The sequence below is a fragment of the Bombina bombina genome, chromosome 1 (genome assembly GCF_027579735.1).
Source record: "Bombina bombina isolate aBomBom1 chromosome 1, aBomBom1.pri, whole genome shotgun sequence".
NCBI lineage: Eukaryota > Metazoa > Chordata > Amphibia > Anura > Bombinatoridae > Bombina > Bombina bombina.
In genome coordinates, this window is record NC_069499.1 from 1,107,795,641 (window position 1) to 1,107,820,776 (window position 25,136).

Consider the following 25,136-nt stretch of genomic DNA (forward strand, 5'->3'; position numbering starts at 1 on the left):
CCCTAATCCTTAAGAATAGGCTCATTTATTGTATGCAAGTGTGCCCTCAGTCCTCAAATAGAAATGTGTGTTGGCAAAACTACTTGACGGTCTGCTAAAAAATGATTTATTGACAAGTATACAGAACAAATTCTTATGGCTCTTTAAATGGGTCTCTTGTGAACCTGTAATAAGCCTCGTACATATGGCTTCAAATAAACATCTACTACTTCTTCTTTAACATGCTTTAGCCACCAACATTGTAGATGATACTAAGGTAGCGGTCCCCCCCTCCCCCTCTTGCCCCCATACATGGATCCAGCACTTGGTTTTAACTGTATGTAAGTTTTATACACTTATCTTAGCACAGTGTGTGCTATTGGGTGCCACCAAATGAGAAGTATTCCTCCCTCCCGAGATAGAATAATCTTTATTCTGTGTACTTTTGTCATATATTAGCTATACTATATTAATTTAAGCGGTGCTTACCCGCTGATATATTCAACCTTTAATTTCTCATTATCTATACCTTGAATGGTCCTGAAGGGACCCCTCATTATATATTTAATCACATGCCTATATGATTACTCTATAACATCATAGCTCTAGTTTATTATTCAAACCTGTTTGGAGTCTAAGACCCCTTTTGTAATATGGAGAGCGTATACTAGCAAACAGAGATCTCATGTATTTTATAAAGTAAAATAGAGGTTTCAGTAAACCATAGTATGGCAAACAACTACCCTTGTTATGAATATACCATATTTTACGTTGCTCAATTGAAAACTTTGAATTTAATGTTTCATTGCATTCACTGTATGTATTCCTTTTCCGCATAACCTCAATAAAAGAATATTTAAAGGGAAAATTAAAATACAAGTTTATCAAGAGCATGAAATGTCAAATAACTTTCCATTTTACTTATATTATCTAATATCCTTTATTGAGGAGTAAACCTAGGTAGGCTGATAGGAGTGTGCACGTGCCTTTAGCAGCAGTGTTTGCAACTATGTATAACATTGCTAGATGGCTTAAGACACGTGAACGCTCCCGAGTTCACCTTGGATTTCTCTTTAACAAAGGACACCAAGAGAACTAAGCAAAATTCATAATAGAAGTAAAAAGTGGTTTAACATTCCATACTCTAATCCATTTAAGTTTAATTTTGACTTTACAGACCCTTTCAATAATAAAAAGTGTCTATTTATTGTATGCAAGTGTGCCCTCAGTCCTCAAATAGAAATGTGTGTTGGCAAAACTACTTGACGGTCTGCTAAAAAATGATTTATTGACAAGTATACAGAACAAATTCTTATGGCTCTTTAAATGGGTCTCTCACTGAAAGATCCTGTTTTTTTAATTTGCGTATACATTTTAGGCTGTGGCTATATGGTGCTGAGCAAATATCTTGCAGTGTTATGGTATTAATGTTAGTACCAAACACATCCTAAGTTTGGCATTTCAGAGCCTATTGCATTTTCTGTGCGAGGTTAGTTTCTCACTGGAATTTTTTTTAAAGGACCTGTACTATGATCTATATAATCTGTATATACCAGCAGATACCATTCTTCTTCCTTTCTACTGATTCCTAGTCATTCAGCTCTAATAAAAGCATAAAACAATACAAAACCATGATAACAATAATAATCATAATGTGCCATTGTCAAAGCAGATAGATATTCATCTGGCTAAGAAAAAATCAATAATGGGCAGAGAATATCAGCCATAAATAAATATCACACACAAAGAGCCAGTAAGGAGTTGCAAAATATGACAATGTTGCCAACAATAAGAAAAGGAAACAAAGAACTGAACAGTTGTGTTCTATCCAGAGAAACTCTAATAAAAGGTCTATAAACAACATGATTAGTAAGATAACAAAGCTGCTGATACTGAAATATGTGAAAGTTTCAAACTTGGTTACATACAAAGAAAAACTATAGCTAAAAAAGTTTGTAAGAGGAGTTAAAACAAAAAGCATAGCACAGGAATTTACAAAGTTCATAGGTTAGAATTTTCTGTCTCCTATTAAAGGGACACTGAAACCAATTATTTTCTTTTGTGATTCAGATAGAGCATGCAAATTTAAGTAACTTTCTAATTTACTCCTATTATCAAATTTTCTTCATTCTCTTTGTATCTTTATTTGAAAAGCAAGAATGTAAGTTTAGATACCAGACCATTTTTGGTGAACAACCTGGGTTGTTATTGCTGATCGGTGGATAAATTCACCCACCAATAAACAAGTGCTGTTCAGAGTCTGAACCAAAAATTGTCTGGCTCCTTAGCTTAGATGCCTTCTTTTTCAAATAAAGATAGCAAGAGAACGAAGAAAAAATGATAATATGAATAAATTAGAAAGTTGCTTAAAATTGCATGATCTATCTGAATCACAAAATAAAACATTTGGGTTCAGTGTCCTTTTAACTGTATTTACCTTTTACTATATGCCCTAAAAAAAATAAAAACATTTAACAGCAAAAATTTCAGTTTCTAGTCACAAAAATGAACTGGTACTTAATCTGTTGCTGAATCAGATTCATACTTACTGACAAATCGATTTCTTCACACCCCAATTAGAACCAGACGAGTAACTGTGTGTAGATGGCCTCTGACCACTAGAGTGGGTAGAATTACCCCCCACCCTTACATATACAGCTCCCCTTCCAGCTTGAGTTAGTTCTGTGTATAGCCAGGCAAAAGAGAGAGATTAAAAGAGAAAAGTGTGGTCCTGAAATGACTGAGAGTCACTGAAGGACAATGAAAACTTGGGCCAAACAGTGTGTGCCTTCATATGGTTTTACTTTGATTGTGATAATATCAAAAGGGACATAAAACCCCATTTTTTACTCAATGAAGATGCATGATTCAGATAGAACATACAGTTTTTAACAACTTTTAATGTACATTTATTGGCTTAACATTATTGGTATCTTTTGTTAAAGGAGCAACTGCTGGGAGTTAGCTGAACACATTAAGTGAGCCAATGAGAAGAAACATATATGTGCAGCCACCAATCAGCAGATAGCTCCTATTAGTGCATTGCTACTCCTGAGCCCTCCTAGATATGCGTTTTTGAACAGAAGATACCAAGAGTGCCAAGCAAATTAGATCATATAAGTACATTGGAAATTTGTTTAAAATGACATGCTCTATCTGAATCATAAAAGTTTGAGTTTGACTTTACTGACTAAGTATAAGTCTGGTTTTCGCTCAGAATCTAGTAGAACCATATCAGTACTATAGCGTCAGTACCAAAGCTAGATGTCATGACAGGTAGACAGGAAAGAAAATCTTTGTTTCAAAATGAAGATGTGTAGACTGTAAACCTTTCTACCAAAGCTAAGAGCCAGGTATATTTTGGTGCCTATATATACACACACATAGTTGACAACAGTCCCTGATTTCCAGGGACAGTCCCTGGATTTTGTTGAATTTATCTGGAAATGTCCCCTCCAGGAGATTTGGAGGGCTGCAGTTGAGCTGGGGCATTTGTGATGCAAGTTAATGGGGAAGATCTGCTGGTGAGGCTGTGCGTGCAGCAAGTACTCTGCTTGATCACTCAGAGCAGGTCTAGACAGGAACTCATTGCTGCACCTTCTCTAAGTGATAAATGTTTAAACTACCACAAATCAGAATACTAAAACACTTACAAACAGCTCCTCCACACTAGATAAGGAACTGTGCTGACCTGTTGTAAAAGAGGGGGGATTACTTGGCAACTATTGTAGATAATTTATTGTTTTGCATCTTTCAGTATGTAGTCTGATAGCAATCTTCTTTAGCACTCTGTATTGTCTGCAGCTTACTGATTTTAACGTAAGTTTTAAGCATACACCACTTCCTACACACAGTGCAAAAATATGAAAATTGCTGTCAGACTAAATAATACAAAAATCCATTTGCCCCCAACAGCTCACCCAGTCCGGTGCTGTGCATAATCACAGAGTAAGATCAGCTGCACTGGTTGTTTGCAGTGTCTCTCCTCCTGTCTATAGTAATTTGACACAATGCAGCCTAGCTCCTCCCCTGCACCTCTGCCCTCAGATTGTCATTATGAATCCAGGACAATTTAGGAAACATTGATGCTGGGTATTAGAACAGAGAATCTAAGGTAGTTTTGTGTCACTTAAGCACTGAGCCCTGCAATAGTTTAATACATAGGGAAGGGATAATATATTTTAACTGGGCAGTTAAAAAGAATTGATTAAGAGATAGTTTGTTTCATTATAACTTTACTGCCATAGTGCAAGAATGCTTCTATTTGTATGATCTTTTGGAAGACCATAAAAAATATTAATAAAAATAGTTTTGTAAACTTGTTTAAATTAGACACTTTAATACATTTTGACTAGTGATGCAAACTGTTTTCTGTTTACTGGTACAAATTCTAAGGTATATGAATTCTTTTTATTCTTTAACATTTTTAAAAGTCTGTTTTTACATATTGCTTTACTTCATGTGACATCTCTTCCTATGAAGTTTCATACTGTGAATCACTGAATATGAAAATTTACTGCAAAATGATGAAATTCAAAATTGGTAGGATTGTGCTTTCCATCGGCTAGATTACGAGTTTTGCAGTAAGAGCTGCTCGGTGCCAACTTGCAAGTTATTGTCACTGCTCTCCTCCCTATAGCGCTGCAATTACAGGTTTGCATAAACCCGGCGTTAGCAGGCATTAAGTGAGCGTTGAGCAAAATTGAGCTCCATACCGCACTCCAATACCAGCACTGCTTTGAGCTGGTTTTACGTGCTCTTGCACAATTTCCCCATAGACATCAATGGGGAGAGCCGGCTGAAAAAAAGTCTAACACCTGCAATAAATCAGTGTAAAGCTCCATAACGCAGCCCCATTGATTCCTATGGGGAAAGAAAAGTTATGTTTAAACCTAACACCCTAACATAAACCCTGAGTCTAAACACCCCTAATCTGCCGCCCCCAACATCGCCGACACCTACATTATACTTATTAACCCCTAATCTGCTGCCCCGACATCGCCGCCACCTACCTACACTTATTAACCCCTAATCTTCCGCCCCCAATGTCATCGCTACCTACCTACACTTATTAACCCCTAATCTGCCGCCCCCGACATCGACGCCACCTACTTTACAGTTATTAACCCCTAATCTTCCGCCCCCAACGTTGCCACCACTATACTAAAGTTATTAACCCCTAACCCTAAGTCCCCTAATTTTAATGTAATTAAAATAAATCTAAATAAAACCTACTATCATTAACTAAATAATTCCTATTTAAAACTAAATACTTACCTATAAAATAAACCCTAAGCTAGCTACAATATAACTAATAGTTACATTGTATCTATCTTAGGTTTTATTTTTATTTCACAGCTAAGTTTGTATTTATTTTAACCTCTTAAGGACATATGACGGAATTTTTCCATCATAAAACAATTGAGCAAACTGAAAGCTGTGTCCTTAAAGGGTTAACTAGGTAGACTAGTTAGTAAATAGTTATTAACTATTTACTAGCTACCTAGCTAAAATAAATACAAATTTTCCTGTAAAATAAAACCTAACCTGTCTTACACTAACACCTAACCTTACTCTACAATTAAATAAAATTACATTAATTAAATACAATTAACTAAATTACAGAAAAAAAACAAACACTAAATTACACAAAATAAAAAAAAGAAATGATAAAATATTTAAAATAATTACATCTAATCTAATAGCCCCCCAAAATAAAAAAAACCCTATCCTAAACTAAACTGCCAATAGCCCTTAAAAGGGCCTTTTGCTGGGCATTGCCCCCAAAAAATCTGCTCTTTTACCTGTAAAAAAATAATACAAACAACCCCCCAACTGTAAAACCCACCACCCACACAACCAAAACCCCCCAAATAAAACTCTATTTTAATAAACCAAAGCTCCCCATTGCCCTGAAAAGGGCATCTGGATGGGCATTGCCTTTAAAAGGGCATTTAGCTCTTTTTCAGCCCAAACCCTAAGCTAAAAATAAAACCCACCCAATAAACCCTTAAAAAAACCTAACACTAACCCCCGAAGATCCACTTACAGTTTTTGAAGACCCAACATCCATCCTCAACAAAGTGGCAGAAGTCCTCAACGAAGCGGCAGAAGTCCTCATCCAAGCGGGCCGAAGTCTTCATCCAACCGGGCAGAAGTCTTCATTCAGACAGCATCTTCTATCTTCATCCATCCTGTGTGGAGTGGCTCCATCTTCAAGACATACGGCATGGAGCATCCTCTTCTTCCGACGGTTTTTTCTCGAATGAAGGTTCCTTTAAGTGACGTCATCCAAGATGGCGTCCCTTGAATTCTGATTGGCTGATAGAATTAAATAAGCCAAATCGGAATTAAAGGTGAAAAATCCTGTTGGCTGATGCAATTAACCAAAAGGATCGAGCTTGCATTCTATTGGCTGATTGGAACAGCCAATAGAATGCAAACTCAATCCTATTGGCTGATTGGATCAGCCAATAGGATTTTTTCACCTTTAATTCCGATTGGCTGATAGAATTCTATCAGCCAATCGGAATTCAAGGGACGCCATCTTGGATGACGTCACTTTGGTTGTGTGGGTGGTGGGTTTTACTGTTGGGGGTTGTTTGTATTATTTTTTTACAGGTAAAAGAGCTGATTTCTTTGGGGCAATGCCCCGCAAAAGGCCCTTTTAAGGGCTATTGGTATTTTAGTGTAGGCTAGGTTTTTTTTTTTTATTTGGGGGGGGGGGCTTTTTTATTTTGATAGGGCTATTAGATTAGGTGTAATTCGTTTAAATATTAATTTCTTTTTTTATTTTGTGTTATCTAGTGTTTGTTTTTTTCTGTCATTTAGTTAATTGTATTTAATTAATGTAATTTATTTAATTGTAGTGTAAGGTTAGGTGTTAGTGTAAGACAGGTAAGGTTTTATTTTACAGGTAAATTTGTATTTATTTTAGCTAGGTAGCTAGTAAATAGTTAATAACTCTTTACTAACTAGTCTACCTAGTTAAAATAAATAAAAACTTAGCTGTGAAATAAAAATAAAACCTAAGATAGATACAATGTAACTATTAGTTATTTTATTTTATAGGTATTTAGTTTTAAATAGGAAATATTTAGTTATTAATAGTAGGTTTTATTTAGATTTATTTTAATTATATTAAAGTTAGTGGGTGTTAGGGTTAGACTTTGGGTTAGGTTTAAGGGTTAATAACTTTAGTATAGTGGCAGAGATTTTGTGGGCAGCAGATTAGGGGTTAATAACAGTAATGTAGGTTGCGGCAATGCTAGGGACAACAGATTAGGGGTTAATAGCAGTAATGTAGGTTGCGGCGATGTTAGGGAAGCAGATTAGGGGTTAATAATATTTAACTAGTGTTTACGATGCGGGAGTGCAGCGGTTTAGGGGTTAATATGTTTATTATAGTGGCGGTGATGTCTGGAGCAGCAGATTAGGGTTAATAATTTTATTTTAGTGTTTGCGATGCGGGAGGGCCTCGGTTTAGGGGTTAATAGGTAGTTTATGGGTGTTAGTGTACTTTGTAACACTTTAGTTATGAGTTTTATGTTACGTCGTTGTAGCATAAAACCCATAACTACTGACTTTCAGTTTACTTTATGGATCTCCCAGGCAAACTCGTAATACCGGCGCTGTGGAAGTCCCATTGAAAAAGGACTTTTGGAAAGCTGCGGTAGTTACGTTGCGTTCCGACCAAAAAAGTGTGCGGTGCAGCTAAACCTACCAGTGGTAGTGAAAAAGAGCCATAACGCTGCTTTTTTACCCATACCGCAAAACTCGTAATCTAGCCGCATGGTTGGGACTGAGATGTCTGTATTTGCAATATCGTTCTGTCTAGGAAGCTTTATCTCCAATTAAAATGGTATATACATAAATATTTTGGATGGCCAAAGGTTTCTGGCTCCTAAATGTATGGGTGGATCCTATGTTATAAGATTGCTGTCAAAAAGGCAAGTGTGTGTGATTCTTTATCATTGTACATAAATTGTGACATACAAATACAAATCTAAATTTACAAAAACAAAATTATTTTTATTTGTTTGGGAAATAACATTTTTTTTTTAAGAATACAAATCTTTAATTGCAAAAACAATTTTTTTTTTTTGGAAGTAAAATCTTTTTTGGAAGTGCACTTATTTTTTGGAAATACAATTTTTTCTTTTGGAAGTACATTTTTTTTAAAATTACATTTGTGTCAAATCAATGTAAAAAAAATAATGATAGTTCCAATTTTGATAAAGGACTACATTTAGCCACCAATAAGCAAGCGCAACCCAGGTGCTGAACTAAAAATGGGATGGCTCCTAAGCTTACATTCCTGCTTTTTCAAATAAAGATACCAAGAGAATGAAGAATAATTGATAATAGAAGTAAATGAGAAAGTTGCATACAATTGCATGCTCTATTTGAATCATAAATAAAACATGTGGGCATCATATTCCTATAAATAAATCATTAGACGGTGTAATATATAATGTGTTGCTCATCTGAGGTTGTGAAAAGAATTCTATCATGATTCAGATAGAGAATACATTTTAAAAAAACAAACAAAAACGTATTATCAAATTTGCTTCATTCTCATTATTCTTTGCTGAAGAGATATCTAGATAGGTAGGGTGTACATGTCCGGAGCAAATGACAGGAAATAGTGCTGCCATCTAGTGTTCTTTCTAATGTATAACATTGTTGCAAAACTGCTGCCATATAATACTGCAGACATGTACACACTCCTGAATTTATCTTCTTGCATTTTAACAAAGGATAACAAGAAAACAAAGAAAATTTGATAATAGAAGTAAATTGGAATTTGTAACATTGGATCTCTAATATAAATATGTGATCCAAAAGAAATTGTTTGGAATTTCTGAAAAGATGTATATGTTAGCTTTAAAGGGCCATTATAGTAGAAAAAATGTCATGCTCTAATTCTTTAAAGCATGTAATTATGCAATTGTATCAATAGTGACCCTGCAACCCTGTGTGTTTATCTATGTGCTTACCACATTGCAGGGATACCACTCAGGAGCGGCAGAGAACTGCTGTTCCCAAGTGCTGGGCTGTGCAGCTGCCTCTGCAGATTCGGTCACAGGCAGTTTCTGCTCAGTGCTAGCAGTTCTTTGCGGCTGTCCAGCAGTACTTTTACCAGTCATTTCCCCACTATTATGGCCCTTTTAAATTGTATTTTTTTCTTTCTTTTTCTATTTTGTATGATTGTCAGAGATAGTAGGATATAGAGGCATATAACTGCTGTTCTAAGGTGGGGATGCCCGCCCCTTCAATCACGCGACTGAAGGGGCTGTCAATCACCGAGAGCAAGCGTGCTCTCTGTGATTTTGCCTCGCCACCTAAGAGGTGGCGTAGGGTGTAGGAAGCAGCGGTCTAATATGCGAACCTGCCCCGCAAAGGCTCTGGAGCAGCTTTCGCTGCTTCGTACATGGAGCCCAATGTATCTAATAGAGAAGTCACTGTATATGTTTGCAGATCTGGCATCTAAATCAGTGTCTTACAGATAAAGACATAGGGCCTGATTTTCAAAACCTCACCGCTCAAGCAATATATTCTAAGAAGTCTCGTCAGTACGGTGAGGCCCTTCAAAAACATTAGAAACACAAATTTTTATTTGAGACATGTTTATGTTGATATGTAGTATTCTTTATGTGAATTTAGAGATCCTAAAGATTTTGCGTGATTTCTCTCCATGCCGGTTTTGAATATCAGACCCACAAAAGGACCAACACACTGTCAAAATTGTAAGGTGCCCAAGATGGAGTGCGGCCGCTTGGTAGGTGCACAGCTCAGTCATGGGACAGATTGCTCACTAGCTAGTAAGAACAACTCCTGCAGCTCTATTGGTGGACAGTGACATGTCCACATCCCTTCCAAACACTTTGTTTATAGATCCAAGGACTAGGCTCAGGCTATAAACTATTCATATAAAACAAGTTTATTTGGCTTTCATATCTGTCATGTTTCTGTAGTGTGAATATTTTGAAACACTGACTTCTACCTTACTAATTCAAGGCTGCCACAAGCAGTTTCTTGAACTCATGGTATTTATGTCTTTTACTTTTCATGTGCACAAGAGCAGGTTGTTACTGTGCAGAGCCAGGTTTCTTTTAGATAAAAAACAACAACAACTGAGATATGAGAAATAGCAGGATCAACTCAAAGCACCAATTATTGAGACTGAGAACCCTCAAAAAGTTGGCCAATTGGAAGTTTATCACCTTACAGGCAAGGTTTTCTTTTTTTTTTCTCTCAAGTACTGCCGTAATACTCTATTTTAGAAACCAAGACAAAAAAATAAATAAATTTAGGTATAAGCTTGAGAAGAGTCACAGTATCTTAAAGGGATACTAAACCCAGATTTTTTATTTTATGATTCAGATAGAGCATGCAATTTTAAGTAACTTTTCTATTATTTGTTCTTCATTATCTTGCTATCTTTATTTGAAAAACAGGAAAGTAAAGAATAGGAGCCGGCCCACTTTAGGTTCAGCACCATGGATAGCACCTCTTTATTGGTGGCTACATTTAGCCACCAATCAGCAAGCTGAATAAAAAATGGGCCAGTGTTCTAAAATTAGTCTCGACTTATAAGAATGTGGTGGATTATATTAAACAATTTCATATGCAGTGTCATGTGGCCTTGACAAGCGGTACATTTTGTGGGGCCACATGACACTGTACATGAAATTGTTTAATATAATCCACCGTATACAGTAAAAGTTGAAAATTTGGGCTTCTCATATTTATTTTATTTTTAATAGTTGTGTTTGTTTTTTAACACCAGTTTACGGCAGTGCGCGCATGTGCACTGAAGGCAAGTCGCCTGTAGAAATTATGGACCCTCTGATGCAGCTTATTAAGCTCAGGGTGAGGAGTCGGGCCATGTGCACATGCGCGGTATTCTGCACGCCTGCGCAATAAAGTATACTGGCCAGTGAATTTGTCGACCCGTTGCGCAGGCTTCAACAGCTGATTTTAGGAGGTTGGGCCTCTTGCGCATGTGCAGTGAGCGCCACACACCTCCGGCTCCAACAGCTGATGTCACGTCACTGGAAGTGACGCAGGTTCCACATTCTTATAAGTCGAGGCTAATTTTAGAAGACCAGCTCCTAAAATGTACATTCCTGTTTTTTTAAATAAAGATAGCAAGAGAAAGAAAAAAAATTGATAATAGGAGTAAATTAGAAAGTTGCTTAAAATTGAATGCTTTATCTGAACCATTAAAGAAAATATTTGGGTCAGGAAGCTTAAAGGGCCACTAAACCCAAAATATTTCTTTCATGATTCAGATAGAGAATAGAAATTTAAACAGCATTACAATTTACTTCCATTATTTATTTTGCTTCATTTTTTAAATATCCTTAGTTGAAGAAAAAGCAATGCACATGGTGAGCCAATCACACAGGGCTTCTATGTGCAGCAACCAATCAGCAGCTAGTGAGCATATCTAGATATGCTTTTCATCAAAGAATATCAAGAGAATAAAACAAATTAGATAATATAAGTAAATTAGAAAGATGTTTAAAATTGCATTCTCTTTCTGAATCATAAAAGAAAAAATGTGGGTGGCATGTCCCTTTAATTTCAGAAGATCTTTTGGGGGTTGGAAACATAATTTCATATGGTGTCATAATGAAATGCCTAGTATTATTGCTTTCTCGGCTTTCCCTCAGCAATACGCAAAATACTATAAATAGCTACTTATTTCTAGCAACAGATGGAACTACTGAAGAATAAAATATGATGCATTATTTATATATATTATCCAATATTATTATTTTAACGGTGAATAAATATCTATTTTCTGATTGGCTAATCGTTTGATGAGATCACAAACATCCTCTCCTCTAATGCATGACCTCTCACCTCATCGTCGCCCCGGTAACTCTTCCGCATTGCCCCCAGGTCCATGACGTCACTTCCCTCCTTGTAGCATATAGCTCGGACCTGAACTAACAGTCCACAACGACCTACATGAAATAGTGACGTCAGTGGTGACCGCCACATTTGCGTAATAGACTTGCGCCGCAAAAAAGAGGTGGTGCCAGGGTTCGTTGCCACGGAGACCAAGCAGGTGGGCGTGAATTGTTCTCGGTACCGGCTGCGGTATTAACGTTAGGGGCGGTCCGCAGTGTGAAAAGTATTAGTAGAAAGAGGGCGAAGGGTGGCTACTGAATATTTTAACCAATCAAAAGAAGGAAGAACCCAGCATATCCAATCAGTGTGAGGGGTGGACCAGGAAGCAAGGAGAGTAGGAACAAACACATGGAGGTGAGGAGGGGGGATGGGGGTACCTAAGGGATACACTGTTAAACAAAGATACCTAGGGCATCTATGGATTATGGGGGAACAGAAACAAAAACTAGAGACCATGTAGGTAACAGAAGCAGAATAATTGTATTTGTTAGGGGACTTGAGAAGAGAGAGAGTCTGTTTGTGTAGAGAGATGAAAGAAGACAAATGTGTAGTAGGATCCGAAAACTTGAGGGACAATTAAGACCTGATTCACCCAATCTCCCAACTGCCTCTTTAAACAGTAAATACAACTAGCTATATTTAATGTGACTAAGAACACTACTTTGTATTATACAGATTGATTTGAGTCGACTTTTTCTCATATGGAGGGCATATAATACAGAAAAAAAAACTTAAATAAGTACAATTGGACATGCTATTGAAATTAGGTCTCTGGACCAGATCTATTATTAGCTAGGAAGAAGAATGACTGGGGGTATGGGATGTAAATTAGACCATGCTCCTTATTGGAACAAGGTACACTTATTTTTCTTTTCATTCAGGCATGTACAGAGTAATGTAGTTTAGAGCATTATGGTTAAATAAAAGCTTTACATTATTAGCCATAGAACAGCTAGGTCCAGACATATGATGCCTACCTAAATAAACACACCCATAAACATATGTAAACCAAATACAAAAACCAAGGAGCTTGAAGGAATGTAAAACTCATATTTTTATATATGCATAGTATACTGTATATCAAGGATAAGGCTTGTGAAGTTCTTGTGGGGATTTCAATTTCCAGAAAATGGGGTTAATAATAAGATACATTTCAAAGGTTTTCTACACTAAAAAACATTTTTTGGAGAACTAAAAATCCCTTTAAGATCCTACAACATCATTTAGATACTGAGAATGAGAGAAGAAAGAAAATAAACAAAGCTGAAGGCCAGGAACAATTCGATTCATCCCCAGTGTTTTGGGATAAGGGTGAAAAAAAATGATTTTTTCCTTTTACCAATCAAATCTTCATTGCCAGTATTTAAAGTATAATCTGATAAGTAGTCTAATACTTCAGCTGTATAAGTAGTTATACATCTCATGCATTAAGAACATCACGGGAAACAAAATGGAACTTTTTATACCTTTTTAGGCTTGTATGATCCGGTCCACAGGGAAGAACACTCTTCAATTCAAATTCCTTTATAAATCATCTGGTCCACAAAACAGACCTACTGGTTTTTGACTGTAGTTCTAATCCCCTCCTCAGTATCACCATGTCCCTTCCACTTTCTCCTTGTGTGTTTACACTGCTTACAACTGCCATTTATCGGTTGTTTCGATCCACCAGGCATTTTTTGTAGAAATCCATACCAGGGATGAATCGGGGAGTGCTTTACAATAAAAATTAACTTTAATTCCATATTTTTAAAATAAAAAAGCTGTCGATCATATAATGTTAAACGTCTGCACTTTTCCGTGGCAGTCACAGGTCAGCTGACGCGTTTTGGCCTATGGCAGTACTCGTAGTTGAATGACCTCTTGCTGTTTAGCCCCAGTCTTAAAACCCCAAAAATATGCTTTATGTAGGGAGAAGTTTATAAGGTTTGTTATCCTATGTATAAAAGATAATACTACAGGATACTAGTAAAATATGTATAGTTTACATGTTGTACTTTGTAAATTTGATTGTGATATGGGTATGTATGAAAATGACATGGGCACTATGTTACTATGATATTTTGTTAAGGGATGGATTATATAACAATATGTTGTAATGTTTTTATGTTATGTGTGTGATAATAAAGATTTAAAAAAACAAATCTTTTTTTTATTCAATAGGTTTAAAAGCAATGATCCTCTCCCACTATTACACAGAGGTTATTTCTTTGTATTTATTTATTCAGTTACAATTAATCAATACTATGTGATTTATTCTATTATATTAGACTTCTAATGCAACACTTACCACCATCTTTCCCAAACCACAATTTCATTTACATCTTTACAACATGCATTATTACAAAAGGTTTACCAGTGTTAAAGGGACAATCAACACCAACAATGTTATTGTTTAAAAAGACAGATAATCCCTTTATTAACCATTCCCCAGTTTTGCATAACTAACCCTGTTATATTAATACTTTTTTTTACCTCTGAATACCTTTAATCTAATCTAAGCCTCTGCTAACTGCCCCATTTTCTCAGTTCTTTTGACAAACATGCATTTTAGCCAATCAGTGCTAACTCATAAATAACTCCACAGGCATGAGCACAATGTTATCTATATGACACACATGAACTAACATCCTCTAACTATGAAAATCTGTCAAAATGTACTTGGATAAGAGGTGGCCTTGAAGGACTTAGAAATTAGCAAATTAGCCTACCTAAGTTTAGCTTTCAACAACGAATACCAAAAGAACAAAGCAAATGTGATGATAAAAGTAAATTGGAAAGTTGTTTAAAAATGCATGTCCTATCTGAATCATGATAGTTTAATTTGGACTTACTGTCGATTTAAAGGATATTAATCAGTCTTCCTACATAATATCTACCTAACACTATGAATTACTTTTATTTGAAGAACTTTTTCATTCGTATCTTCTTAAAGTTTAACTTATACCTTCTGGATTGCTCCTCTTTTTAACGCTATATGATGGACAGAATTTATATTTTAAAAATATAGAATAAATATGATAGCCTGTTGGATAGAAACTTGTAATGTTGAGACTAGAAGAATATAATTATTTTAAGACTAGACGTAATGTAATTTATCATAGTTTCATGTTTTACTGGGATTCATACATTGCATTGAAATTCCCAAAACATTAAGGTGTATTAGTTTATTATCATGACCACAATAAAATACCTGTTATAAGACAAATACTGTGTGTGTGTGTATATATATATATATATATATATATATATATATATATATATATATAATATACACACACAACAGATCTGATATTGCTATTTTGTTCCGTTTTGTTTATTGTTCATAATCTATGTACATTCCAATATTAACTATTTTTCAGTTACTTTCTTTCCCTTTCTTGTTTTCTCTTTCTTTTTAATCATATTGTTTTTATAAAAAGATAAAAAAATATTTGAACAAGAATTATATACCTGCTAGTTTTGTAACATATTATTGCACACTGTGTATATATCGTATGCAATGTCTTCAGTATATATTTGGTCAATAAAGAATAAAAAAAAAAAAAAATAGAATAAGTTTTTTGTTAAGCACTCCCAGGTTCATCTCTGGTTTGGTGTTAGAAAAACAGCCCCCCCCCATTGCTATATCCTTTGGAACTTCTATGCCAAGGAAATAGAGAAAAATACATACTGCAATCATCTTTATAACCTGTGATAATCCTTATGCCCATCCATTCTTCTTAAAAAGGGGAAAGTCAGCTTTGCTGTAAGCCATATTAAAATTCCCATTTTTAGTTTTATTTTCCAGACCTGACTGCCCTAAAAATAATGAAAAACAATTATTTAAAGGGACATTAAACACTAAAATTTAAATAAATACTAGATAGAATGATGCATTCAAAGAAAAGATTAGTCAGAGAATAACATGTAGATGTATTTTTTTTAAGTTTAATTAGTTGTTGAATAGTGACAACGTAAGTGTAAAGTTTTAAAGTCTAACGAGAGCCATGTTGTTACTTAGGTTACCTTCTCTGCTGTGGCCCATTAGTGACAGTTATAAAAAGATCATTAGAGTGTGCAGCCAATGACTGTGGAATATAACCGTGTTCTGCACTTCCATTTCTAACAGGAACTGAAATGCTCACAATTTCAGAATAGTATTCAAGGAAAAGGGGACAAAAAAAGAATAAAAGTATATTGCAGAGTTTTTGTTATATATACGAGAGAGAGGTACGTACATACATACATACAGCCAGGTAGAAAATATCATGTTGGCTCACCAATCAGAGGGTAAAAAAATTATAGTAAAAAAAATAAATCCTAAAAAAAAACCCCTGCTATGTAAATATTATTTGTATAAGCATACCTTCCTGGTTTAAATGCCCCTAAAAGGACATGAAATCCAAAACTTTTCTTTCATGATTCAGATAGAGCATACCATTTTAATCAATATTACAATTTACTTCTTATATCTAATTTTCTTTGTCTTGGTATTCTTTTGTTGAAAAGCATACCTTGGTAGGCTCAGTAGCATTAATACACTACTTGTGCCTGCACCTATATGCCTCCTTGTTATTGGTTCATCTGATGTGCTCATCTAGCTCTCAGTAGTGCATTGTTGCTGCTTCAACAAAGGATATAAACAGAATGAAGCTAATAAAAGCAGCATATTTGTGTATGATGCTGAAAACTTAAAGCAACTTTTACTAGAAGCATATTTGCTAATGGAAGTATATTGCATTTTTTTTCACCTATTTAAAATTTAAATGCATTCATGCCTATTTCAGTTTTGACCATTCTATTCCTTTAACCTACCCTTGTTCAGCTAGAAAAATACTATAAATTGAACAATTTAAGTTTTCTAACAAACTCATTTGGTCATCGCTAGTCCGCCGATGCATAAGGCAGTAGGACCTTTCACTGATGGAGATTATACACTTTCATTATAGAAATGATTACACAACCATCTTGTTTTACACTTAAATTCTTATATAACTTTGTGTGACTAGATTTCTCTTGGTATCCTTGGCAGGTCATGCAAGTGTTTTTAAGATGATGTCACTGCCAGTTCGGCCCATGGATTTCGGTACTTCAGAAACTGTAAGAGCAGAAGCTGAACGCAGATATGATCTGTCAGATGCTGCATTGGGAACTAGTACCTTCCATTCTCACCAGGATTGTGGTACACAGGAAATACATAAAACTAAGTTAGTGACACAATGTGCGCTTTCCTCTGTTCCTCCAGTACAGTCATCGCCACATAAAATACCACTGCCTCATGTGTCGTGTTCGAGTGGTTCATCGCCATCTGTTCTGCATTCATCTGTTGAGGATCCTACCTGCAGAAAACGCCAGAGAACTTCCATTGGACCAGTGTGCTGCCCAGTTCCTGCCCGACGTATGAATGCTCCTCAGAGAGAAACTTTGAGCTCTTCAGAATATGATGGCAGGACAACAAGCAGGACTAAATCATCAGTTCTCCAAATGGTTCGTGGAGAGCAAAGGGAACACTGCTCAGTCACAATTCCAGGTAGTCGAGTAACTGCACTGTATGCAGAGTTGGTTAGGGAACTTGAGGGGCAGGTTGCAGAGCTGAATGAGATCCTAGCTGCTCGAGATGATGCAGCTGTGCTGAGAGAGCAGAAGATCCATGAACTGGAGAAAGAGAACCAGGAGCTAAGGAGACAAGTTCAGAATCTTGAGGAGCAGAATGATGTTCTGTCTCACTGTGGACAAGGGATCACAAGGGAAGGTGATTATGTCATCGGACCAGAGGGATGTAATATGGGTGAGATTGCTTTATTTAATTTTTCTGAGAGGTTGTACACTTGTGGTGTCTACAAAGCATTCATATGTAACTACTGGAAGCATTATTTATCAGTGACCCATTATGACAACTAATTCTGATGGATTAAATTTGTGTATTTTTCAGTTTCCATACCTTTTTAATACATAATATGTAGTTTACCATTGAGGGGAAAGGTAAATGTGTTATTAGGCCACTTACTAATAGCCCCTTCAGTGCTGAGCATTTCTTACACCTAGGCTAAAAATTTTTTTTTTTTTTTTTTTTAAATATTTTTGCTTTCCACGTCAATTTTTTTTTTTGTCTTGCACAGCAATATTTTATAATTATCAGTTTACCAGCCCTAAACATCATTTATACCTATGTGTTTTTTTTTCCCTTCAATTAAAAAAAAAAGAAAATTAAAAGATACAATTTTACTATTTTTGGCAATTTGCTTTTATTTATCCCCCCCCCCCAAAAAATAACATATCAAGATGGTGCTATGGTTGCTGGGATATAAAGGGTTACACATATAAATTAAGACATGCTGAGTTGGCATCAAAGTATTGTGGGAATTGTAGTCCCAGATATTTGTCTATGAGCTATAGCTTGTAAGACTGTGCATACTTGTACAGTTGTCCTTTTTTTAATTTCAGAATTTCCACGCCTTTAAATGGACATAATAAAATAGTATAGCAAAGTTCAAGTTGGCTACAAATCAGCAATGCGCTATTGGTGTCTGTTGTGTTTTTTTTTTTTTCTTCCACCTACCATACAGAAAATATTCTGAGAATACCTTTTTGATATTGTGAGATATTAGACTTGAGGGTTCCCTCTAGGTGCGGTTATAAGGTTCAGGTACTTTTATTTCTTGAGCACAAGGTGATCATCAATTTTAGAGTTGGATAGAAGCCATTCTACAAAAGACTAAAAACCTACACAACCATATGGAAACTACCAGAAATATAAATAAGACAAATGGAAACCAGGTACCTTTTAGTGTTTAACTACACCCCTTATTCTAAATTATGCATACAATATTAATTACAATATTAATTTATAAATAATGCACAAATAATGTGAGGTAGTCTAATGATTTTATCTGTTTTTCTACAAACACCCATGGTGAACTCTGTGTGTAATTTCAACCTATATGTAGAACGAGGTAATGGAAAACAGACCCATTCAATGTAATAAATACTGATAATGGAACGAACAACAACTCAGTAGCTTGTTCTATGGTGAGTTACCACCTGGTAGAAGCCTCTTTTAGCCCAATTGTGCTTTTCACAGTAGATCATTTTTCTGAAGTATATCAGTCTGATCCCACCTAACAAGTTCAGTCCAGCCCCGAAATACTAGGCAACCCTCTCTGAACAACCCTAGAAAATTGTTTTAGCCTCGTCAGTGAGGTGCAGCCATATTTCTCTAATCACATTGGACAAAGAGTTCACGTCTGGTTTCTCCTGAGTTATATTGTTAATACATTCAGAAAGAGAAGTGCTCTACCAGAAAAAACAGCTCAGTAGCTTGTTCTATGGGCTAAAAAAGAAGCTACTCTTAGGTGGTGACCGGGCTATAGAACAAGCCGAGCTCTTGTTCGTTCCTGGCAGATTGCTTCTCTTTCTGTATGTATTTATAAATACTGATGTAGTAGTAGTATTATAATTTTTATAGCGCCGCCAAATTCCGTAGCGCTGGGTACAGTGATAGGGGTATACAATGTCAAGGATTTGTGATAAAATACAAAACATAACAAAACTAAATAAATCTAGTACAGGAGGAAGAGGGCCCTGCTTCTGAGAGCTCACAGTCTACAGGTTTAGGGTGGAGAGACATAAGGTTGGGGGTAGCTTGTCACATTGGTTTTAGTTGCAGCAGTGAGTCAGGCACTTCATGTATTAGTTTGGTTAGGATGAGAGATGGAGGAAACATGTTAAGCCTCTCTGAATAGGTGGGTTTTCAAGGAGCGTCTGAAGCTATACAAGGTTGGAGACAGTCTTATGGAGCGGGGTAGAGAGTTCCAGAGGACAGGAGCAGCATGTGCGAAGTCTTGGAGACGGGAGTAGGACGTAGAGATAACAGGAGTGGAGGGACGTAGGTCAGAGGTTGATCGAAGAGGACAGTATGGGGAATATTTCATGATGAGAGAGGAAATATAGTTGGGAGTTAGACTGTTGAGTGATTTGTAAGTTAGGGTTAATACTTTAAATTGTATTCTGGAGTGTATGGGGAGCCAGTGTAGAGACTGGCAGGGCGGAGCAGCTGATGTAGATCATCGACTTGGTGGAGGTGGATGAGTCTAGCAGGAGCATTCATAATAGATAAGCAGTGTTTTGGAAGGCCATTTACAAGTAGATTGCAATAATCAATCTGTGACAAAATGAGGGAATGAATAAGTATTTTTTTAGTTTTTTTGAGTAAGGAAGGGACTAATTCTGGAAATGTTGCGTAGGTGTGAACGGCAGGATTTGGTAAGTGGTTGAATGTGAGTTCTGAGTCAAGTGTAACCCCAAGACAGCGGACCTGGGGTAAGGTGTTGAGAAAAGAGTCTCCAACCATCAAAGAAATGTCAGGTGTTGGATGTTTTTTCGAAGAGGGGGGGATAAGAAGGAGCTCAGTTTTGGAAAGATTGAGTTGGAGGTTGTGTGAAGAAATCCAAGAGGAAATTGCAGAGAGGCAGTTGGAAATCTGGTTGAGTAAAGAGGGAGAAATATCAGGAGAGGAAAGATAGATTTGGTTATCATCAGCATATAAGTGCTACTAGAATCCAAAGGAGGCTATACGTTTTCCAAGGAAGGATGTATAGAGAGAGAAAAGCAGGGGACCCAAGACAGAGCCTTGCGGTACTCCAACTGAGAGAGGCATAGAATCACAAGATATGTTGTTAAAGGAAACTTAAAACGAGTGTGATGAGAGATATGAGGCAAACCAGGAGAATGCTGTGTCTCAGATTCCAAATGAATGAAGTATTTTTAGGAAGAGAGGATGGTCAACTGTGTCAAAGGCAACGGACAGGTCAAGAAGAATTAGTAAGGAGTAGTGGCCTTTTGCTTTAGCTGATAACAGGTAATTTGTTACTTTAGTAAGAGCGGTTTATGTTGAGTGTTTAGGGCGGAAACCAGATTGTAGTGGATCAAGTAAGGAGTTGTGAGAAATTGAGTTAGCTGATTACAGACTAGTCGTTCCAATAATTTTGAAGCAAAGGGGGAAGTAAGGAGACCGGTCGATAGTTAGAAGGGGTGGAGGGGTCAAGCGAGGGCTTTTTTAGGATTGGTATGATTGAAGCATGCTTGAATGTATCAGGAAATGTGCCAGCGGTGAGAGATTGGTTAAATAGATGATTTAGGGTAGGGGGGTTAGTGAAGCAGAGAGAGAGGGAAGAAGTTGTGAAAGAATAGGGTCCAGTGGGACAGGTTGTGAGATGAGCCAAGGATAGGAGTACAGAGACTTCTTCCTCTTTTACAGGAGGGAAGTAGCGAAGAGGTTTGTTAATAGAAGGGGTGTGTAGGATTGCTGGGTTTGAGGGGTGTGAGGTGCAGATATCTTTTCTAATGGTGTCAATTTTATTTTTTAATTGATCAGCAATAATCTGCGCAGTGAGGTTGGTAGTGGGTAGGGGTGCAGGCGGACGTAGAAGAGAGTTAAAGGTTGAGAACAGCTTTCTGGGGTTGGATGCGTGAGACGATGCAAGGGAGGAGAAGTAGACTTGTTTGGCCAGGTTGCGTGCAGAGTTGTATCTGGCAAATACATCTGGAAACAAAATTGATATGAGGTCTGAGATTTTGAGAATTCTTGAAAGAAAAACATTTGTGAGTGCAAATGTAACAGTTTTAAATGTGAATTAAAGGCTTACATTGTGATAAGGAAAGACATATGTTTTATATAAACTTTTATTTCCTTATCCTGTAAAGATAGTGTTTTCTCACAAAATGTTTAAAATAAATAACAAGATCAACAGATTGCAGCTAATACTTATACTCCTGAGACTGCATTGATATCCATCATTTAACTATTAAAGCACACTGACTAAGCGTGCCTCTTTTTACGCAACTTATGACACAGCCTTTTACTATAGAGTTATAAGATCTAGTGGGGGTTGGCTGTGGGTAAAGTGAATGTTAGTGTAATCGAGGCTTGCGCTTCAAATTTTCATTTTGTTTTGGCACTAATGCCTTACATTCTCTCTCTGTCCCCTCAGTTGTCAACAAAAGTAACATTACCTTCCTAAAGAGCCTGATCGAATTCCTGGAAACAAATTCAAACTCGCAGGTAACGTTGAAATCTATTAATGCATTAACATATCCCAACTATAAATGTATAATAATGTAATTTATGCGTTTTGTATGTTTTTTACTGTGTTTTTTTTAACAGTTACCCAGAAAATGTTCATACCCATAGACCTATTTATCACTTATATACTTATTTTTTTTTTTTATTAAAGATTTCAGATTCTCATAAAGTTTCCACACCGCTTTCATCTGCTGAGCCTAAATTCTCTTCCACTGAGGTCCTGGCATCTCCTGTTCTTCCTGCTAGGCCTGAGATGATACTCCCCAGCTCTACAGCAGCAGATGTGTCTGGCCCAGCACCAGATAGTATGCTGCGTGTAAGTGGGGTCACTAGTGGTTTCCAGTATTGGACGAACATGGAGGAAGGTGGAGAAAGTATGCTCCCTGAATCCTGTGCACTCTGGGAGGAGCCTTTGCAGGAAACCCTGCCAGATGGATCCCCAGCCTGGGCTTCCCCCCTCGAGGTTGGTACTTCTGTTATCACTGTAGACACATCAATGTTCTTTAACCTCTACATGCCCTTAGGACGTTCCATGCCGTCCTAGAAGCGCTGGGCTATAACACTCTTAGGACGGCTTGGAACGTCCTAACTTTGCGGCGTTCTGCTCCCTACAGTGTACAAATTCTGATTAATCTTACTGGGGGACATGCTTAGCAACGCAGACAGTGACAATCGTGTGCTTCCTTTTTCCTTTACAATCTTAATTTGGATAAATGTGTCCATCCTGAAGGGGTTAAACTGATCTATTTTTTCATTAAACAGAATGCAGTGTTTACCTTACAAGCAGACACTATAGGCCAGATCAGACATGGTTTTTCATGCCAACCCGTGCAGGGGCTGCCCTGATGGACATTATGTAAAAAAGGCGCAGTCCCTGCAGGTGAAATGAAAATAATGGTGATCAGTCGAAAAGGGACACTTCACTCTGTAGAGCAAATTAATTAGGGAGCGCACTTACTGTAGCCAATATAAATAACCTTACACAGCTTTCTGCGTATAGCATCTTACAATCACCTATATTTTAGTATGCAGTGTTTTTTTTTTTTTTTTTTTTTTTTTTTTTTACTAGGGTTATAAGTATTTTGAGTGTTTTGAGGAAAGCTTGCCACCTTTTGGTTTACGTTTTAAAAACTGTGAGATCCGTAGTGCGCAAATATTTACAGAATTACCCTGGGATTAGAGAGACAATTTCATATACGCCCATGTTCAGCCCATTTTACTTATAAGTAGGAATTGCTTTTTACACATCCAGTGTACTTAAATTACGATTTACACTGTGCATATTTAATACTACTCAAGTGAATATCACTTTTACACCATGTATAGTTATGTGTCTATAGTGTATAGAAAATCTTCAAATGAGTAAGCATTTAACAGAGCTAATATTTTTTTAAAGGGACACAGTACCCTGTTTTTCTGTTCCATCTAAAAGAAAATGTTTGAAAGGGAATAAAAGCACAATTTTTTTTAAATAGATATTTATGGGATAAATCAACTTGTTGTGTGGGAGTTGTCAACTTTAAGTTGCTGTTAAATCCAAGGACTTAGTTGTACACAATAATGTGTTTCCTGTTAGTTCCACTTTAAATTTAAACAGCTTCAATTCAACTATTTTTCATTAACCCTTTACCTGCTGTTTTTTTTTTATATATATATTCACACCAGGGTGCATCAGCGATAGTATAGATAAATGAAAAGAATGCACTCTCTGGTTTTAAAAGTTTCAACAAGCTTTACTGTGTGACGTTTCAAGGTTTTCACCCCTTCTTCAGACATGGAAACAGTGAAAAATGAAACAATATAGACATACATAAGCCCCTCTCCCCCAGTGCACCACCAATTACATGTTTAGCCTATTAAAATCTTAATCAATTTGCTAATTGCCATTAGCCATATGCTGATTCGGTAATAAGCCAATAAAATACAATACAATAAACCAACAATGCAAATTTGACATAAAAATATATACACATATATGTACAGAGTTTATGGTAGTAATGTGTATACTATTTATACCTGTATATGCCCTTGCTACAGCTCATATTATGCTAAATGTGAATCAGGGAATAGGATAGGATTGAGGCTGATTAAATAGTTTATTGATCATACTGATTGGCCATACTACTAGATCGAGACAGAGAGAATTATAGTGCGTACCATTATGTATATATACATGTCTATATAAACACTGACCAGGCAAGGCATCCATGCAAGCTCAGGAGATGTCAGAGAAATTCCTTAAGAGAGGATATGCAAAACCACTAATAAAATCAGTTAAGGAAGATGTCATTAAAATGGATCAGGAATCTTTACTCATTGGCAAGGGGGTACGGAACACAGAAGAGAGGGTTACGATGACCACTACTTTTGGACTCACATCTCACCTACTGGCGGATGGTATAAGAAAGAACTGGTGGGTACTACAAACTGACCCCACTTTAGCCCAGCGAAATCAACTGGCGAGGCTCCTGTGTAAATGATATGGATGGCGTCCTAGGCTTCCTACACATTGCAAACACGGCTAGTACAGGTACCCTATATGTGGCTGTATAGAAATGTGTATAGAGACGTGTATATATACATAATGGTACACACTATAATTCTCTCTGTCTCGCTCTAGTAGATAAAGGGCCAATCGGTATGATCAGTAAACTATTTAATCAGCCTCAATCCTATCCTATTCCCTGCTTCACATTCAGCATAATATGAGCTGTAGCAAGGGCATATACAGGTATAAATAGTATACACATAACTACCATAAACTCTGTACATGTATGTGTATATATTTTTGTCACATTTGCATTGTTGGTGTATTGTATTTTATTGGCTTATTACTGAATCAGCATATGGCTAATGGAAATAAGCAAATTGATTGAAATGTTAATAGGCTAAACATGTAATTGGTGGTGCAGTGGGGGGAGGGGCTTATGTATGTCTTTATATTGTTTCATTGTTTACCGTTTCTTTGTCTGAGGAAGGGGTGAAAACCTCAAAACGTCACACAGTAAAGCTTGTGGAAACTTTTAAATCCAGAGAGAGCAATGTATATATGTTTGTGTGTGTGTGTATATTATATATATATATATATATATATATATATATATATATATATATATATATATATATATATATATATATATATATATATGTTAGTGTGTACCAGAATTAA

At 36.5% G+C, this 25,136-nt stretch overlaps 2 protein-coding genes across 4 annotated transcripts in view; one reads left to right on the forward strand and one right to left on the reverse strand.

Moving 5' to 3' along the window:
• Positions 1-11,994, reverse strand: part of PNPO (pyridoxamine 5'-phosphate oxidase) — a 28,756-nt gene extending 16,762 nt beyond the window's left edge. Inside the window, exon 1 of the mRNA XM_053697574.1 lies at positions 11,854-11,994. Coding sequence (XP_053553549.1) covers positions 11,854-11,994 — 141 coding nt within the window. The remainder of the gene's footprint in view (positions 1-11,853) is intronic.
• LOC128644897 (uncharacterized) overlaps positions 11,924-25,136 on the forward strand; it is a 109,452-nt gene continuing 96,239 nt past the window's right edge. The window contains exons 1-4 of one of the 3 annotated variants that reach the window (XM_053697555.1): positions 11,924-12,061; positions 16,919-17,674; positions 21,876-21,946; positions 22,119-22,430. In XM_053697555.1, the coding sequence (XP_053553530.1) occupies positions 16,939-17,674; positions 21,876-21,946; positions 22,119-22,430 (1,119 nt within the window). In that variant the 5' untranslated portion in view covers positions 11,924-12,061; positions 16,919-16,938. Of the gene's footprint in view, positions 12,062-12,128; positions 12,259-16,918; positions 17,675-21,875; positions 21,947-22,118; positions 22,431-25,136 lie in introns of those variants that run through there. The other 2 variants (XM_053697547.1, XM_053697562.1) reach the window with 2 other exon arrangements.